Source organism: Vipera ursinii (genome assembly GCF_947247035.1).
Source record: "Vipera ursinii genome assembly, chromosome: 2".
Classification (NCBI taxonomy): Eukaryota; Metazoa; Chordata; class Lepidosauria; order Squamata; family Viperidae; genus Vipera; species Vipera ursinii.
Window position 1 is genome coordinate 159951677 of NC_139513.1, and position 20318 is coordinate 159971994.

The 20318-nt window shown below is 42.2% G+C and overlaps 1 protein-coding gene across 3 annotated transcripts in view; it reads right to left on the reverse strand.

The window, feature by feature from the left end:
• Nucleotides 1-662: 662 nt before the first annotated feature.
• The window catches only part of NCKAP1L (NCK associated protein 1 like), a 97266-nt gene continuing 77610 nt past the window's right edge, over nucleotides 663-20318 (reverse strand). Inside the window, exons 28-31 of one of the 3 annotated variants that reach the window (XM_083352758.1) lie at nucleotides 17430-17546; nucleotides 14556-14665; nucleotides 6603-6692; nucleotides 663-1323 (exon numbers count right to left, since the gene is read on the reverse strand). In XM_083352758.1, the coding sequence (XP_083208884.1) occupies nucleotides 1198-1323; nucleotides 6603-6692; nucleotides 14556-14665; nucleotides 17430-17546 (443 nt within the window). In that variant the 3' untranslated portion in view covers nucleotides 663-1197. Of the gene's footprint in view, nucleotides 1324-6602; nucleotides 6693-14555; nucleotides 14666-17429; nucleotides 17547-20318 lie in introns of those variants that run through there. The other 2 variants (XR_014491224.1, XR_014491225.1) reach the window with 2 other exon arrangements.

The following is a 20318-nucleotide window of genomic DNA, read 5'->3' on the forward strand; positions in this document are numbered from 1 at the left end:
AAAAACTGTTAGCAAGTGTAAACCTAAATCATTACACCCTATCATCAGTTCAGTCTAAATGCTTTGGGCTGCAGCTTCTACCTCAAGCCAATGCATCAATTGTCATTCAGGCTGGGAAGGGCATAAGGGGTAGATAATATAAGGAATGTTTTCCTTTTTGCCTTGTTTACAATTCCCATGACTGTTTTCAAATAAAACAAAAAAACAAAAAGAACAATCAAGCTGATTAAATTTTCTGACACGCTCGGAATACAAGATTCTAGGCTGTTGCTTTCCTCAGGAGGGATTATTGTAATAATTGATAGCTTTATTTGCAGACTGTACTCTTTTTACAAAAATTGGTGCCCACCCTAGCTTACAACCTAAACCCGTGGTAGCGAACCTATGGCACGTGTGCCACAGGTGGCACGCAGAGCCCTCTTTGTGGACACGCACGCCATCACCCCAGTCTTAGGCCTTCAGCTGGGTTTTATAAAACTTTTTGTTGCTTTAGGCCTCCGCTGCTGTGTGCAAAAAAAGAGAGAAAAGGTTCAATCAATCAATTTCAACTTCTCGCAGGAAAAAAAAGATCTCGCAAAGTTGGCATTGATTGATTAAACTTTTTAGTCTCACCCAGTCTGCCGTTACCACCGCAGCCACGCCCACTCAATGGGCCATGCCCACCTGGCACCCGACGATACATAAGTGGGTTTTCGGTTGCAGTTTGGGCACTCAGTCTCTAAAAGGTTCGCCATCACTGACCTAAACTATAGAAATTATAATTGGTGGACTGAAAGAATTAATGTGTGTGGAAAAATATTTAGACTTATTTTTTTCTATAAGTGACTGGAATGACCCATTTTGGGGTTTATTTGAGGGCTGGTCAGTCCAAGCAGACATTTTTAAAAGGCCACAAAAGTGCAGCTGGTAAAACGTAGCACATTCTACCAATAAGTATCCAAAAAAACTCTGATGGCCACCATCAAATAGTTATACGATTTAGACTAGTAATAATACTGGCCAAAACAAAGGTCACCAAATGTTAGCTAAGCACTCAAGAAGCTGGGGTTGGTTCTCCTTAGACAATAAAGTGAAGGGTCAAAGAGATAACTTGGCCAAAACATCTACTATCCTTCCTCTCCACTCCCACCAAATATTCTGCATTTATGCATCAGCAGGGAACTGCAATCTGAGTAGATGACCAGAAGGCAAGACTTTTCAATGTGCAGGGAGACGACTCAAAAGTGAATTTCGGGAGATTTCACGGTAAGCATTTCGCAGCAGCACATAAGGGAAGCAGGTCTCCAGCATATCAATGGTCAAGAAGGATGATTCTTCTACAAGCTGAAAGAGATAAATCAGAAGTAAAGCAGAGAAATAGTTTACTGGGTTACCTAAAATGGCCACCTGATAAAACAGGTCTGAATCAAGCATCCCGCCTAATAAAATATCCAGATTCTATTCTGGACTCTGGAAGAAGCCATGCTATCCCTTGTGTCTATGGAGGTTCTCAATCATCTAGGTCAGGGGTAGGCAACCTTGGCTCTTTTATGACTCGTGGACTTCAACTCCCAGAATTCCTGAGTCAGCATGGCTCAGCTTGGAAACCTCTCCCTTTTCCCTCAGCGTGGCTGGCTCAGGAATTCTGGGAGTTGAAGTCCACAAGTCATAAAAGAGCCAAGGTTGCCTATCCCTGATCTAGGTCATAGTTGCCTCAAAGGTGCTTTTTCAAAGGGCAACTGGACTGTATTTCCTTGAGGAAGAAGAAGATATTTTGCTTCTCATTCAAAAAGCTTCGCAACTGAAGCTTCTTGACTGAGAAGCAAAACCTCTTTTCTTCCTCAAGGAAAAAAAAAACCAATAGTCCGGTTGCCTTTTGAAAAAGCACTTCTGAGACATGTTCTCTCTTGTAAACAAGAATATATATCACATTCACATTCAGAGCTTGTTTCCCGAAGACAAATTCATTTGCTTTATCAGAGGTGAAGGCGTGGCACTATTAAAATATTATTTCAGAATTGCAAAAATCTGTTGGGGCCGTAGACAGTAACATTAACAGAGTTGGAAGGGACCTTGGAGGTCATCTAGTCCAATAACCCACTCATATAGGAGACCTGTGCTATTTCTGACAAATGGCTGTCCAGTCTCTTCTTGAAAGCCTCCAGTGATGGGGCATCCATAACTTCCAAAGGCAATTTGTTCCACTGGTCGATTTTTCTCATTGTTAGGAATTTTCTTCTTGATTAGTTTCCATCCATAGTTTCGTGTCTTGCCTTTAGGTGCTTTGGTAAATAACTTGGCCCTTTCTTCCTTGTGGCAGCTCTTCAGGTATTGGAAGACCCGCTATCATGTCACCGCTGTTCCTTCTTTTCACTAGACTAGGTATATCCACTTCCTGCAACCATTCTTTTGTGTGTTATACCTTCCAGGCCCCTAATCCTCTTTGTTGCTCTTCTCTGAACCTTTTCCAAAATCTCAACATCTTTATTTTTGCCTTGGGGGTGAGTAAAACTGGTTGCAGTATTCTAAGTGTGGGTACACTTAAGACACCAAGCAGGACAAACGAAGTCCCATCTCAAACAATTGCCAACTCTTGTCAATCTACAGTCTTGTTGGATTATGAAATGTATTCCTTATTCCTGGTTTCTATGACAATTCTACAGGTTTTTTTTTTAAATTCTATTTGATCATTTTCTGAAAATATCTAGGCCGGGGATTGAAACTCCCATTTCTTTGTCTGTTGATTTTTGGCTCTGTGTGTGTGTGTGTGTGTGTGTGTGTGTGTGTGATACAATCTGCAGCATTCTTTCTCCACTATGGACACCTCAGGCATTAGAACTGCTGACCCTCCAGTACATCTCAATGATCAGCAGGAGTTACCGTAGCAATGGGGGCCCTGCCAAAAGGTGATGCTGATGAAGCAGCCGTACCTCTTCTCCAAGTGGGATAATGAGTGAATGCCAGGCTAGGCTAACTCGTTCACACACTCTGGAGGGTAGTATTTGCATTTAAATTGATTTGCTGCAAAAGCTATGTGGCCAGTGAAGAATATCGAATCCCACCCAGGAAGCCAGGCCCCACCCGGCTGAGCTGTCTCCTCCCATCAGCAAGAAAATCAATAACCATCTCCTGCTGCCAAGGGAGCTCCTAATGGAGATGCATCACCTGAGCTGCTACAAAGGACTACTTTGCCATCTTTTTTCCAACCATGGTAGCAATTTTTATCAACCTAAGATGTCCAGCCCAGTAATTGTAAACCCCCCCCCACCCCCAAGAAGGAGTAATATTTGCTGATCTCTATCACTGTCATTCTTTCCTGCCACCTATCCTGGAGGAGGAGAAGAGGTTAGTACAACCAAAAAAGAAAAAAAAATGCATAATAACTATTGACCAGTTCCCCTCTTTGTAAACGAAAAGATCTGACATCTAACAACTATTTCCTCCTATTGTAAGTTATGTCATGTGGCTTGGCTTATTTGCTGCAGATTCTATGCTACTTTATGACAATGGAAAATGCTTTTTAAAAAATGGGGCGGCAGTTTCGGGTGCAACAGTTTTCATTACAGATAGTTCTTGACTTGCAACTGGTTGCTTAGCAATTGTTCAAAGTTTATGACAGAAACGCACACGCACACGCACACACGCACACACCGGCCCAAAAGGTTCTTATCACCAATTCTGAAGTTCCAACAAGAGGGGGAGGGTTCTCAGTCACATGACCACATTTTTGGCCCTTGGCAATCGGCTTGAATTTATGGCCATTTGGAGAGTCCCACAGTCAGCTATCTGTGATTTTATGATGTTTTTACGGGTTTTTTTTTGGGGGGGGGGAATTACCCATAGTGAACAATAAATTTGCTGAACAACTGCAGAATTCACTTAACAACCACTGCAAAAAAAGTCATAAAATTGGGTTGGTCGCCCATGATTCGTTTTATCACCATTATAGGTCACCCATGATTCATTTTATCACCATTATGATTAACAGGCTCAATTGCCTGGCTCAATTACAGTCATAAGTTCAAGACTAATATACTAGGTGGATCTCTTTGTGATGATTGAATTCAACTCCATCCAATGGCCTAAGGCAGGGGTAGGCAACCTCGGCTCTTTTATGACTCATGGACTTCAACTCAGGAATTCTGACTTGCTGACTCAGGAATTCTGGGAGTTGAAGTCCATGAGTCATAAAAGAGCCGAGGTTGCCTATCCCTGGCCTAAGGGACTCTTCTCCCCACATCCAAAGGCCTAAGCGACTCTCCTTCACGTTTCTTTCCAAAGTAGGTTTCCTTGAGTAGCTTTCGTTCAATTCATCATTCATTTTATGGTCGCTGATCAAGTCTGTGTACAGTTCATAAAGAGCTACAACACTTAAAGACATCTCTAAACAAACGATGCCGATTAACACCAAACAAGCTCAAATATCTTATTCATGCATTATCTAAAATACTAGGAAAAAGGAATAGAAGAAAATGCTTAAGACTAAATTGTTAAATAAACAAAATACTAACATCCTAATATACCAAATTACTGAAATGCCAAAATGCTATATTAATACACTACTAAATTATTAAAATGTTTAAGGTATAACCAGATTTATCAGCCAGACAATCTGTCTCTTTATTACAGTTACAGGCCAATGTCAATTATTTAAATGTTCATGAAAACAATACAAAAAGCAGTAACTCTTATCTGTCTTGATTTATGTTCCTCCTTATAGCAGCTGTACCTGGCACACTGCCAAACAAAATTAGGCTACTTCCTCTGCCATATTAAAATCTTTATCTACAAGTAGATAATGTACATATAATATATTGAGTACAAAGGGAGGGGGGTTTATATTAGGAGGCTCTTATCTAGATTCAGTGAATATCTCTATAAAGGAGAGAGCTTAGAGTACAGACTAGCTTTTCTAATATTACATTCCCACATGGACAGAGTCTTTCATTGATCAGGAAGTTCTTGTATCTTCCCTCAGGGATTTCTAAAGGAAGAAAGTTGAAATGTTGCAACCTTAAATATCCGTTTGTTGTTGTTAGTCGCGAAGTCGTGTCCGACCCACCGCGAGCCCCCATGGACAATGTTCCTCCAGGCCTTCCTGTCCTCTACCATCTTCTGGAGTCCATTTAAGCTCACACCTACTGCTTCAGTGACTCCATCCAGCCACCTCATCCAGCCAAAGTATTTCAGTTTCCACTTCAGGATCTGGCCTTCTAATGAGCAGTCAAGGTTGATCTCCTCTAGGACTGACCGGTTTGATCGCCTTGCAGTCCAAGGGACTCACAGGAGTCTTCTCCAGCACTATAGTTCAAAGGCCTCAATTCTTTGGCGCTCAGCCTTTTTTATGGTCCAGCTTTCACTGCCATACATTGCAGCTGGGAAGACCATAGCCTTGACTATACGCACTTTTGTTGACAGGGTGATGTCTCTGCTTTTTAATGTGCTGTCTAGATTTGCCATGCCTTTCCTCCCCAGGAGCAAGCGTCTTAATTTCTTGGCTGCAATCCCCATCTGCGGTGATCTTGGAACCCAGGAAAATAAAATATGTCACTACCTCCATTTCTTCCCCATCTATTTTCCAGGAATTGAGAGGGCCGGATGCCATGATCTTGGTTTTCTTAACTTTTGCGGTCTCAAATATCTGTTTACACACAGCCAATTACCCTATGTACACACAGACAAATCCTTACACAGAAATATGATTCTCTGGATCACTTGAATCTAGCTGTGTGGCTGTTAGAACTTGAAAGCAACTTGATGGCACAAAATAAATCAATCGGTTAATCAACGATCCTCTGGTCCTTTAATTTGGAGCATGTGTATTACCATACCAGCCTTCAATGTGGGTGCCACCACCAAGCTCTAATCAAAGGAGGGTGCTAGAAAGTGATCTGAACAGCATAGACGTTTCTCAACAATATTTATCATGAGTATTAATGTCCTCTAAAAATTCACAGCTTTTCTAGAAAGATGACACTTTCATGTGCAAGATGCAAAAAAGAAGGAATGAGGGAAGAGGGAAAAAGAACAAATTATGGGGGGTTTGATGGTATTCCTTAGAATAATTTTTGGATCAGATTTTATTCCTGGTACTCGGCAAACCTGTGCTTTTAGTACAGAAATAGGCACTGTCTGGCCTTTCAGCTAATACACTGCAAATAGCATCCTTCAGCACTGTTTGTAGTAGTTTTAGTTGCTGGGAGATGGTTGAATACATTTTACAGGTCACAAGTTATTCACTTCTACCTTAAAGATTTTTATTTCTCTCTCCAAATGCTACCTTGAAAAACATGGAGCAATCTAACTATATAAGTCTTTATTGATTAGCCCTTAGGCCATATCAAAGTACAAAGTTCCAGCAACAAATTGTTACTAAAATTTGATAAAGGCAATTTAAAATGGAATTTAATAAAATACAATTTAAAATGGAATTTGATAAAATACAATTTAAAATGGAATTAAAATAAAATACAATTTAAGATGAAATAGTAATAAAATACAATCTAAAATGAAATTGTAATAATGTACAATAAGTTAAGGAGCAATCTAATCTGATTTTCATTTATTTGAGCCACAGTATGAAAGAGACACACGTCCAAATACCTAACCTTTCAGACACTCACCAAGTACAGGAGCAATGAGATGGATTCCCAATTCTTGGCTTTCATCCGGTCAACTTCTTGCCCTCCCTGTGAGATGCTAGCAGAAGCCAGCTATGAACATAAAGGGGGAAAAAATAACAAACTTGAGCCAGTTTTCCTATGATAACAATAACTAGAACTATGAGGTTCTAGTTTAATCATTTCAATTAAAGTTTAAACTGCAGGTCTAAATTCTTTTCTGAAAGAGACACTGGTCAAGTTGAGGAAATTATTAGACGTCACAGAACAAGACACTGAAATTACTTTTGTGGGCTACAAAATGCACTCATGCTTAAACAAAAGATAACCCGTCTTCCTGTTTTAAGGACCAAGCATAGCTACAACGTTTGTCCCATTTATTTTCAGATGGAAACCACAAAAGTGTACATTTTATTTATTTGTAATTTGGATTTATAAGGCTGTCCGAATCAACGTTGACTCTGGGTGGTGTACAGATTAAAAATAATTACCTAAAACAAAGAAATAACATAAAAAATAAATGTAGCAGAGGAACAGACATATAACCAAAGAGATACTGCACATCAGCTGGGCACACCCCAACCTGTCCCAGAGGTTGAGGAAATATATAGGTTTTCAGAGATAATTTAAAAGCTTGTATGGGTTGGAAGAATTTAAATTTTTGAGCATTCCAAAGGGCAGGTATGTTTCCTACATCACACCAGATCAGATTGCTTAATAGATGAGACACAATCTGGGCCTATTCTGTTGGATTTGTATATGGTGGGCAGAAATGATAGGACAAAGCTGGTCCCAGGAAGGTAACCAGGTCATGAACGGTTTCATAAGTGATGAAAGCATCCTGAATTCCATTCAGCAATTAACTGGTAACTAATGCAGCTAGAGTAGTGGAAGTGTTGCATGGGCATACCAAGAGTCACCTCTAACTGCTCATGTTTCTATGGATCATCAGCACACGGATGATGCCTGACCTCCTGTCGAGAAATGACCTCACCCAGCAATTTCATGTAAAGGTTGAATAGAGCCCCGAGGCAACCCACAAATCACAGGCTCAGGCTGGACCTCTCTCCACCTGTCAACACCAAATGGAAGCAGGACAATCACAGCACCACTGTAACATCTTGTCCACAAGAATGTCATGATTGATACATTGATTGAGAGTTCAAGAAGAACAAAGACAACTGTATCACTCCCATCCTAACTCCAACCAACAAGAGGATCCCCAAAGGTGTTTTTTCAGGAGGCAACTGGACTTTGTTTTTTCTTTGAAGATGTTTTGCTTCTCATCCAAGAAGCTTCTTCAGCTCTGACTGGATGGTGGGGAATGGGAAAGATTTCTATTCCTTGCAGACAGCTGGTCATTTGCCTTCTTTTAGAGAGTCGTTGAGGCCATTTGGAGGTTTATCTGTGTCCTCGGAGTCACCTGAGTAGTGCAAATGTGTGACCCCGAGGACCCAGATAAACCTCTAAATGGCCTCAATGACTCTCTAAAAGAATGCAAATGACCAGCTGTCTGCAAGGAATAGAAATCTTTCCCATTCCCCACCATCCAGTCAGAGCTGAAGAAGCTTCTCAAATGAGAAGTAAAACATCTTCAAAGAAGAATAGGAAAGTCTAGTTGCCTCCTGAAAAAGCACCTTTGGGACAACCATGACCTGGATGAATGAGAATCTCCAAAGACATTCAATGCCGGGTCTGTTCTGTGTCTTGGCCTGAAAACTGACTGAAAATGGTCCATTTTATCTGTCTCCTCAAGGGCCCTCTGGAGCCACAGTCTGACCCTTTTTTTAACAACCTTCCCCAAAAAGGGAATGCTAGACTGGATGAAAATTATCCAGAAGTGTTGGGTCAAGTGATGGCTTCTTGAAGAGGAGGCAGGCAAAACCACTGAATTTACCATCACAGGTCACTTGTCACCTCCTATGAAGCCTTCAACAACAAGTGACATGGATCTAATAAACATGTGATTGGACTGACAGTCATGAAGATCATTTCCAATTTCTCAAGAATCGCAGAATGAACAATTCCTAGTTAATAGGACAAGGTTGTGTCTTGGCCAGTTTGTCAGGACCAGCCCAGCTGGTATCTAACTCAGAGTGGAACTAAATGACTTTATCCATCAAATGCTATGGTAGTCTTGAAGTACATATTTGGCAACTATTAGTAAAACGTGAAGAGGAAAGCAGGAATGCATTGAGAAAGAAGATTATCTGACCTTGGTGCTCTTTGATATTAAGATGGGAGGAAGGGGAATAATGCTGTCAGACTTTCTGCTATTACACCTGTATTTATGAAGTATACATCTAACATTTCTGATGATGATGTTTTCCAACTTCAGATCATGTCTCAACTGCCCCAAGACAAAAACCACATCTAATATGGGACCACCTGTAAGTAGTAAGTCCTCAGTTCCCTAGGTTGGGTCCCTGGGGCCAAGATCTCCAGAGCTGCATCAAATTCGGTCACGCGAAGACAAACAAAAGTCTCCCAGAACTATAAATCTTGGATAGTTGCCTAGCTCAATGATAGAGTTGAACAACCTAAGCAGGGATATCACTGGGTAGAAGAAAAAACATTAGAGCGGCAACAAAACTCAACTGTTCCCTTGGGCTCAACTTCAGCCCCATGGCCTCACATACATTATCTGCAGCTCAAAAACTCTGAAAGCCACTAAGGCTTCCTAGATGAGCTTTCTTCCTCCTCAGCATTGCTCTTCCCAAACTGCTTTCCTTTCCCCTGGGGAAGAAGAAGAGATCCGTTTCTCTTCTCCTCCGAGATAGGGAAAAGCACTATGGGAAGGGGAGGAAGGTTTTTCTTACTACTCCTGTCCTGGGCTCTGTGAAACCTTTTCCCTCTGCCAGTGCTTAAACCTGCTGATATTTCATTTATTTGCTTATTTTTATCCCACCTTTATAATTTTTTTACAAAAAACTCAAGGCGGCAAACGTATCCAACACACCTTCCCTCCACCTGTTTTTTTTCCCTCCAAACAACAAACCTGTGAGGTGATTTGGGGCTGAAAGAGAGTGACTGGCCCAAAGTCACCCAGCTGGATGGCTTTCGTGGTTTTACAGGTAGCTTTGAAAGCCAGAAGGGACTACCTAGCAACATTCAAACGAGAGGCCAATTGCTTTCTCTCTCGCATACTATTATTCCCTCCAAAGAGCTGTGTGCGTGGGTTTTTTGGAAATCCAGGATCCCATTCAAGCAACTAAAATGTTTGTTAGACGGACTTCGCTGACTGTATTAGAACTTCTCCGTAAGCAAGGGTTGTCTTCCGTTATTTCGAATTAATTCCCTTTAATATTTGAGAGAATTGACTAAATTGAGAGAGTTCCTTTGGGGAGATGGGGAGCTTTATCAATTTAATACCTGCGTAAATTGAAATTTCCCATTAAAGCCTTCCTCGCCATGTAAGACTGCAAGGTGTACTGCTCATTCTTAGGATTACAAGATTTAGTTAGGTTCCCGACTCAGCCTGGCTACTAGCAGCCGAATTTCATTTTTTTCTCCTACTGAAAACATTCAGTCAAAGAATGGTGGAGCAGTGGGCTAATGCCTCCTTAAGTAACACCAGCTGCCTGCAATTAGTGCAGGTTCGCATCCCACCAGGCTCAAGGTTGACTCAGCCTTCCATCCTTCCGAGGTAGGTAAAATGAGGACCCAGATTGTTGGGGGCAATTAAGCTGACTTTGTAATAATGCCGCTTGGGGGGGGGGGAAGCCCTAATAAGCAGGCATATACATAGAATGAAGGCTATTGCTAAGCACATTTCATTTGTGCTTAGATTGTAAGCCGCCCTGAGTCTTCGGAGAAGGGCGGGATATAAATGGGATTAAAATAAAAAAAATAAAAAAAATAAAACCAATTCTTGCTCTGAGTCTTTAAGAGCACCCCACCTGCCCCAGTCCTTAAGTGTAGCCTCCATCAACAAAATATTGCCTATCCCATCTATTTCCCCCCCCCCCCAATCCTTCAAGTGGAGCTGAGTTCAGGCAAAATATGGAAGTTGACTGCTGCTTCCTTCTTGGATGTTTTTCAACCTCCCAGTCTATTGCACAGTATTAACCAAACCCAACATTGCTTAATCCTCAAGCTCAGACAAGTCTCCTGCTCTCCTGCTCTACCGGCTAAGTAGACCTGACCGAGGAACCAATTCACTGGAAGGCTAAAGCTATGTTGACCGATGTCAGCTGTAAAGAGAGAAACTTGCAAGTCCGACTGGGCTGTACCCTGTTTCCTTCTTCCAATCCAGAAAAAATCAAAAGATGTTCCTGCCTCAGCTATTTCCAAAAGCAATCTCATTTGCTTTGGGCTTGAAAATGCCTCAGCCTCTTTTGCCTAGGCAACAGTTTCTGCATATCTCTGACAAGGTCATCTGCTTTTACTGCCGGCCACACTTGAGATACTCGGTTCACCAAGTAGGCTGATGCAGAAACACATCCCTTTTCTCCGTTGCTGTATTTCCAATCTGGTCCGTAGGGAAGGCACTTAGCTAGCACTGCAACGGAGCTGATCCGTGAAGACGGAATGGAAAAACCTGCTCTTCCTCTGTCAGTCCTTCCGTTTGCTTGCATTCCAGGTGGCTTTTGACGACCAGGTAAGTTGCTAAATACAAGGCTGCATTTCCCAAACATATTCAGAAATCAGCAAGCGCCTCAGCTCAGGAAAGTCAAGGCCTGTGTCTTTTCCCCCCCCCCCTCTTTTTAATTAATTTAAAAGGTTCAATGCATGCACATTTTTTTCACGGGTGTGATTAAAATAATGAAAATCACTTTTCTTTAAACAAAGAACATTTTAAAAAAAAACACGGTAAATTCTGAAGGAAAAAAACACACACACAACCCATTCGTCTCCTTTTCAAAACCCTGATAAAAAAAATCGCTTTTCCATTTGTGTGATACGTAAATTTAATCAGTTAGAAACTAATGCATTTCTACTTGATTGGGGTAACCTCTTCAGGGGTTCATCTTTTCTCACACCCTGAAACAATTAATTACAAAAGCATAATATCTCATGGGGGAGGGGCGTTTTAAAGGATTCACAACAGAGACTCAACTGGTGAAGAATTTTCCTTTACTGTGCTCTCCCAGTTGAATTCCAGTCTCCTAGGGCAGAGGTCTCCAACCCCCGATCCGTGGACCAGTACCGGGCCGCAGGAACAAGCAAAGCCCCATCCGTGGGATGCAGGCAGATCACAAAACCACACACCTTCCTGTCCACGGAAAGACCTCTCTCCATGGAACCGGTCCCTGGAACCCAAAAGGTCGGGGACCTCTGACCAAGGAGAAAAGGGGTAGCAACGTTTACCTGCAAGGTGCCAGCTCAGGAACCGCGTAATAAAGCTGATTGCCCACAACTGCTTTCCTCATTTCCGTGACCCCCTTTCGCCTGGCAGGATGGCAGAGTGAAAATCCAGCCTGCCCTGGCATCTAATCAACAGATATACCGATTCCCAGAGGCCAGAAATATGGAAGCGATCACGCTGAGTGGCACCTCTATCCATCACTAATAGCCAGTGGGTTTACCTTTTTTAAAAAACAAAAAAACATTTGTGTGGGATGACACAGTTGCGCAAGGTGTGAGCCACTTGAAATATTAGCATGGAGAAATGTCTTTGATCAAGGAGTATTTGCAAGACCATGGAACTGGTCCCTGAATAAGGGGGTGGTAGACAATCATATCCAATTTGCGAATGTCTGTCCTCTGGGAACCGGAAAACAAATCTCAAGAAGATCATTTGGTCGGACCTCTCCATTCTTTGTTTTCTTTTATTAAGTAGCAGCCCAAAATGTCTGCCCTGTGTAGGAGGCAGTTTTTCTGAGCATGGCCTGCGGGAATTCTTCCTTTCACAGATCGGAAGGAATCAGAAATTTAAAGCAGTTTCTTATCAGAAAGACATGAGTTTGAGGAAGACCAAAAGGGAATGGCCAGCTGTTAACAGGTGATAAGGAGCACTAGAAAAGCTCAAACTCTTCTTGAGGCAATATTGTTATGACAGCAACTGGAAATCTACAAAATAGTTGCGCACGTTCAGGTGTTCCAAGAATTCTTTATCAGGCAAGATGATCCAAATAAGAAAAATGGACAGAGGGCAAAAGTCAAATTGGGCTTAATGTTCGCGGTGTAGATCTGGCTTTCACTTCAACCGCGTTTCCCCTCCTCCTTTTGTCCTCTGGATTTTTAATCACCTTGATTGATGAACAAAACATTGAAACTTGAAAGCCAGAACATACACAGCAATTGGCACAGTAAATCTTCAGGTGGAGAATAAAAGGTGTGCCTCTTGGATTTTTGTTTTCCTCCTAGCTAGCCTGTCTATAGTACTATTGTTCTTCACATGCAGTACCGCTGTAAGCAATATTGAACAAGCCACAATGACTTGGCATACAATTAAACAAAAGTCGTTCTAGACATATATACAATTTCAAGTATTAGGTCCTTAAAAAAAACTAATGAAATTGATTGACAACGTATTTTCCCCCCTAACCATAAGAATCAGATGTATATCAGATGTAATAAATAAATAAATAAATATATAACTTTTGTTGCAGTGAACATAGTTTATAAAATGGAATCATGATTATCAGCCTTAAATCTGACCAAATAGGTTTCTCTCCATCTTTCTGCAGCAAATGAAAGAGAAATTACTTTCTCAGTAAACAAATTATTCTCACTAGCAGTAAAAACAGAAAGAAACAAACCACCAATTTTCCATAGAGTAAACCAAAAGTGGATGCAAGGAGACAACAAAGGGAGCAATTCAGATATTGCCCTTTTATAAAAAATGACACCGATAATGAACATTGTGTGCAACCGAAGGGATTGGCCCACAGTACAAATGCAGTATCTTTAATCGTACATTATTGTATATTTAATCGTATATTATTGTATATTTCGATCTTCCTTCCTTTAATCGTACATTATTGAACATTTCGATCTTCCTTTCCCAGAATGATTTTTAAAAATCAGACAAACAGCATTCATGAAAATGAATTGCCATGCTCCAATTTTTCAGAACATGATATGCAAGAGCGTATTTTTAAAGGTGAACAACATTGCAAGTGTTTTGTTATGAAACAGGTATTTTTTTTATTTGATTTTTAAATCAAGCTCTAGCAAAAACTAGTCCTTAGGTTATTTTTAAAAGAATAAACACAATACAAACTTTGAGAGAGAAAAAATAAGGAAAGTAAAGAAAAATTAGGAGGAAAAAATGCAAAGAAAGGAAAAGGAGAGGGGAGGGGAGCTGAGGGGAGATGTTGAGGAGAGGAGACAGGAGGAGAGGGGAGGGGAAGAGAGGGGAGGGGAGGGGAGGGGTTGAGAAGAGAGGGGAGGGGAGGAGAGGAGACGAGGAGGGGAGGAGAGAGGGGAAGGGAGGAGAGGGGGAGAGGAGCTGTTGAGGAGAGGAGAGGAGAGGGGAGGGGAGGTGTTGAGGAGAGGGGAGGAGAGGAGAGGAGGTGTTGAGGGGAGAGGAGGGGAGGGGAGGGGAGGAAAGGGGAGGGGAGGTGTTGAGGAGAGGGGAGGAGAGGAGAGGAGAGGGGAGGTGTGAGGAGAGGAGAGGAGAGGAGAGGGGAGAGGAGGGGAAGAGAGGGGAGGAGAGGAGAGGTGTTGAAGAGAGGAGAGGGCAGGGGAGGAGGAGAGGACAGGGGAGGTGTTGAGGAGAGGGGAGGAGAGGAGAGGGGAGGGGAGGTGTTGAGGAGAGGAGAGGGGAGAGGAGGAGAGGAGGGGAAGGGAGAGGAGGGGAAGAGAGGGGAGGAGAGGAGAGGTGTTGAGTTGAGGAGAGGAGAGGAGGCTCACAATCTAGGGACCTTTGTCTTCCACTAAGCTGTGGCCCTCCTAATGTTTACACAAATAGTTGTACTGATCTAGAGAAATGAAGGAGAGAGAGTCAGGGAGTCCTAGAAAACCCATGGAGGAAGAACACACGCAGGAAAGACCAAGAGTTCCACTCACAACTAGAAATTCCTTGAGATGGCCCTCAATATTTTTGTTGTAAATAGTGAAGAGGGCAGCCGACACCTGGATGATAGCTTTGGCAAGGCAGTGGATATTGTTCCTATAACCTGCAACAAAGAGATAGCAAGAGCTGAGTTCAAACAATATACTGGACCACGGTACCCTTAGTAATGATGGACATCCTACAGCTATTTGGTTTTGCCCAAAATACTAGGCTGGGAGGGGGCAATATTTCAGGGCCTGAGGATATAACCAAACCTCCTAACAGTCTAAAAGGCTGCAGGAGGTCATTTGATGATGATCTTCCCCTTGTGTCAGTACAGGTAGCCCTTGATTTACAACCACCATTGGGCCCAACATTTCTGTTGTGAAGTGAGAAATTTGTTAAGTGAATTTGCCTCGTGTTACGACTTTTCCTGCCATGTTTGCTAAGTGAATCACTGCAGCTATTAAGTTAGTAACATGGTTGCTAAGTGAATCTGGCTTCCCCCATTGACTTTGCTTGTCAGAAGGTCGCAAAATGTGATCATGTGGAAACACCCCACCACCAGGGACGCTGCAACCATCATAAATATGAACCAGCTGTCAAGCATCCAAATGTAAATCATGTGATCCTGGGGATGCTGCAATGGTCATAAGGGTGAAAAATAGTCCTAAATCACTTTTCCCAGTGCCTTTGTAGCTTCGAATGGTCACTAAATGAGCTGCTGTAAGTCGAGGACCACCTGTAAGGTTGTAGAGGTTCTTTGCGTTTGTTTTGAGAGGGATATTCCTGGACTGCAGAAAGAATTCCAGGTACTTTTGCAAAAGTAAAACTGTATTCTGCTCTGTCAAGTGGACTTTAAAATTGGAGGGGGCACCTGTACTGCAGAGCAATTACAACAGTAAGCGCCCAACAATGCAAGGATGTTTCCCAATTTACCTGTCTCCATAACGCAGTTACAATCCTGATCTTTGGCTGCTTTTGCTAAAGAAAGGGAGGGGCCAATGTCATCGGCTAAAAATTGTACTGTTGCTACCCTCAGGCAGCATTTAAGAACAATTGCTCGGACCAACGTGACCTAATTCAAAGCTATCCAATGAACTTCCATGGTACAGCCAATGAGGGATAAGGAAGGATGAGTAAACTTGGTCTCGAACTCAAAAGAAATGCAGCTTTAGACTTATAATTAGAAGTGTTCAAATCACCATCATAAAAATTATATTATGGCAAGGGGGCATCAAATGCTGGAAGGAGCCCAGAGCTATCTCTGACTATATCATTGCCTAACGCTGATTCTTAGTGAAAGCCTTTTCAGCTTCAGCCAGCAATATTTTTTCAGGCTAAACTTACTCCCTAACCCTGGTGATCCCAGATAAAACGGCTGTACTTTGGGCTAAGATCTGCCTCCTCATTTGCTTAGCCTTTAACATGTTGGGAAAGAGATGCTGAACTGCCCCAAGGAGAAAGGAAATCTCATTTCATCCACCCTCTGGCCATCGCTTTCCCCAAACAGAGGCCTGGTTCAACCAGAAGAGGAATTAGCACTTCAGGTATTCTCAGACGTCAAGATCTACAAACATGGTTTTTGTTTTAAGGTAAAGGTAAAGGTTCCCCCGCACATACGTGCTAGTCGTTTCCAACTCTAGGGGCCGGTGCTCATCTCCATTTCGAAGCCGAAGAGCCAGCGCTTGTCTGAGGACGTCTCTGTGGTCATGTGGCCGGCATGACTAGACACCAAAGGCGCACGGAACGCTGTTACCTTCCCACTGTAGTGGTCCCTATTTTTCTACTTGCATTTTTACGTGCTTTCGAACTGCTAGGTTGGCAGAAGCTGGGATGAGTAACAGGCGCGCTCACTCTGTTACACGGCACTCAGGATTCGACCCGCCAAACTGCCAATCTTCTGATCGACAAGCTCAGCATCCTAACCCACTGAGCCACCGCGTCCCTTGTTTTTTGTTTTTGTTTTAGCTAGTCTCTATATGTGAATCAGATCTGTGACGAAGGAGAAGGGAACAAAGTATGATGAGGAGAAATGTAGCTGCAGGAGTAGAGCTATACTTGTGTTCTCAGAGCATAGATAAAGCTTAACTATATGTAGACCTCAACCTAGATCCAGTCATCACATTGGACTGTGTTTTGAGTATTATATTAAGTACTCCCTAATTGCTTATCTCATTAGATCTGGCAAGAGAGGCATGCTACAGGTCCTGTTTCTCAGAGAACTACGCTTGGCAGCCCGAGGAGGTGGGCTTTCTCTGCTGTGGTAGCCATCTTATGGAACATTCTCCCCTCTGAAGTGAGGGCAGATCCATCCCTTCTTATTTTCTGGACTACAAGACCTGACCTTGTCATCAGGCCTGGCAGTCTAAGGGGACTGGTGACATCTAGAGATGCTATGTTGCTGACTGAATCTCTCTCTGTCTCTCTTTCTCTGTTCCCCCCCCCCCCGTGTGTGTGTGTGTGTGTGTGTGTGTGTGTGTGTGTGTGTTCAATATGACTGTGTCTGACATGTTTATTATTTTAATAGGTGTTTTTCTGCTGTACAACAACACAGGTTACTTCTTGTGAGATGGGCAAGACATATAAATTTGATAACTAAATAAATATGCAGGCAAGCAAGCTTAAGTCTTCCACAACATGCTGCCATAATCCAGGCAACCAGTAGATGGCAACAAAAAGTCATTTCTGGCTCCCTGGATTTTTTGCATCTTAAAACAGCGTTAGGGAAGCTGCGCCAAGTCAGGATACAGATTGTGTTTAAACTGCTACAACTTGAGTCAAAATACAGTACAAGTTAACATGTCATATAAACCAGACAGGACAGCAAACAAGCCTATTAGCAGACATTGGGAGAGGTTGCTCCATGCTGGTATTATGTCTCTTACCATCTATCTCCGTGAGGTAAATCGAGGAAGGATCCGAGACCAGGAGTGGCAGAGACACAGCTACGAAGACGAGGAGCAAGCAGGCTATCTTGTAGTCTTCCTCGGGGGATGAGCTGTCTATCAGGAAGACAAAAAAAGGGATGATGTACACCAAGAGATTTCAGAAATAAGTCTGATTTACATTGGCAGTTTTGTCTCCAGCTCAGCTGCTCAGAAGGCTTGCCCCCCCCCGCCCCAAGAAGGGGGGGAAAAGCAAGGAGGTGAGAATTTTTTTAAAAAAAATGGTGGTTCTGACAAGCCAATAAATTAACTGATGGAAGGAGTTGGCTAGCTGAACAGAACTGACACTGCTCAGCTCTGCTTCAGTCAACACGTTGTGCATCATAAAGAAATAAATAAAAAGAAGACACTATTAGAATAACGGGTGGTGGGATGGGAGGAGAGGAAAGGAGAGGAGGGAAAAAAATCCCATAAATTCTACACATCTCATTATTGTTCCTTAAACTAAGAGGGAGACCAACGTGTCTCTCTGGTGCAAATTATATATTTGTAAGCATGTATATGCAAGAAGGAAGAGAAAGCTGTTTTGATTCAGTTCATAATACGGTATAAAATGAATATCAACATTGCCCTCTTCAGGCCTCATTAATCCTTAATAGGCCACCATATTATACAGAGCAAAGCCGTGAAGCCTCAGGGAAAAAAAGAGGCTGGGTTCACAGGCCCTGCCAAACTTTAATGTGGATTGTGCTTTTTTGAGACAATGTGTAAACCCACTCATTGGAAAACCTCAGGGTTTTTTTTTTCTTATTGCCTGTTCCAACGTACCATAGTTTAACCCAAGCATGCCATTGCACTATGTGTGTGTGTGTGTGTGTGATTCTTGGGAATGTAATTATTGTGGCAGGAAAAGATGACTTCGACTGAATGGTGCCACATAACTATGGTTTCCTGAGCCAGCAGGAAGAGGAAGGAAGGAAACTTGCTGGGATTGAAAGTGAGATGCATAACAGACTACAACGAAGTCAAAGTTTCAGCTTGAAGCTAGCATTGTAGACACCAGGCAAATAATAACTTGCTTAGTTAATACAAATACTATACATCTCAGTAAAAAGGAAAATGTTCAAGACAATTAAGGTAGCAAGAAGATGGCAGTCCCGATCTAGCAAATTCACAGTTTTGCAGGTCATTTTGAAACAGAGATGATCCTCTTATAATTCTTTACATCCTCATGCAGAGAAGAAAGGCATACGCAACTGCAGCATCAGATGTTGCCCTTAGTTAAGCATTATCCCTATGCAAAATGTCTTTATTTTCTCGGAAAGGGTCACAAAATTGCATGCAAGCTTTCAAATTACTCTTCAGAAATTTTCACCCAAGAAAATGCTAAACAAAAGAAAGAGGGAAAGAGGAAAAGTGACGGATACTTAAGCCACGGAGTCTGCCTTTACAGTAATTAAGGTCTTCAGATGGACTAGAAAAAAAGCCTGCAGACTTTCAAATTAGGTTCAGTCAAGTATTGAGGCAGTTTGGGATTGCATTGGGGACTCTTCCCAAAAGCTGGAGGGAAGCGAAGGAAACGCAAACAGAAGCAGTAGAATGCAACTTCCAAGATCTGCAAGTGGACATCCATCGCCCACTGTCCAGAGACTACCATGCAAGGACAAATCATGTGCTACAAGGATCGTTTGGAAGTGGGAGAAACTTCAAACATAATTTGCCAGATTCCCTGCATGGATGGCTCCTGCAGCTATGTGGGAAAGAGGGGGAGGAAGCTAACCACCAGACTGCGAGAATAAGAGTGAGCTGCTAAAAGAGGAGACCCTAACTCATTGGTAGCCTCACACTGCAAGGAACAAGGACAGGCATTCAATTTTGCAGCTACTAGATTGTTGCCTGAATAGGAACAAAAATAGCCTGGGAAATGATGGTAGCCTGTGAAACCGGTTCCTTGTCAGTCAACAGCAGTGTTGATTTACCACCAACTTATCAGGTACATTGGAGCTGAGGGGGAAATGGCACAAGGAAATAACAATCAGTGACTTGATAGCCAGCCATCCACACCCTAATTAAGAACTAGAAGCTACATATAACCAAGCACCATATAAGTACAACAGCCCAGTGGACATATTCTGGAGAGAGAGAAGTTCCCTGATGATGGGCTCCAGCAGAAGCCCAACAGCTTAGAAGAATAAATCTATAGTTCCAGTGTCTGACTCAGACTGGACCTGGCAACATTATCCTGCGTCGTGTATATTTATCTTCATTTGCAGAACACAAACTGTAGTAAATCTTCGTTTTTTTTAAAAAAAAATTCTAAACTGAAAAAAGTTATAGAACAGGGATCAGGAAAATTTTTCATCAGGGTATCAAAATGAAGGACAGATCAAGGCTGTTGCCAGAAGCTGGCTTAGATGCAGTCACTGTCTTTTTGGACACCGATAGAATGATAGGAGGAGTGTAGTTTTGCTTAGACACTTTCATGATATGAAAGCAGCCATCTTTTTGTGGAGAAAGCAGGATTTATGGGCACACCAAGAAGCTGCTGGGTCTCTGCTCCTTTTTTCCTGGCCACCAGCTGAGCTGTTGCATTCACAAGATGGAATATGAAATGGAACCTTCTTTATTGTCCAAGTGTGATTGGACACACAAGGAACTTGTCTCTGGTGCATATATATATATGTATGTATGTATGTATGTATGTATGTATGTATGTATGTAGGTAATTGGGAATTCTACGTGGGGAAAAACCCGAATGACCAAAGATCTACATACGAACACCCGCGAAAACCTCAGAAAACATATATATATATATATATATATATATATATATATATATATATATATATATATGCAAATTATTCAAATTGCTAATAAAGAATTTGTCAT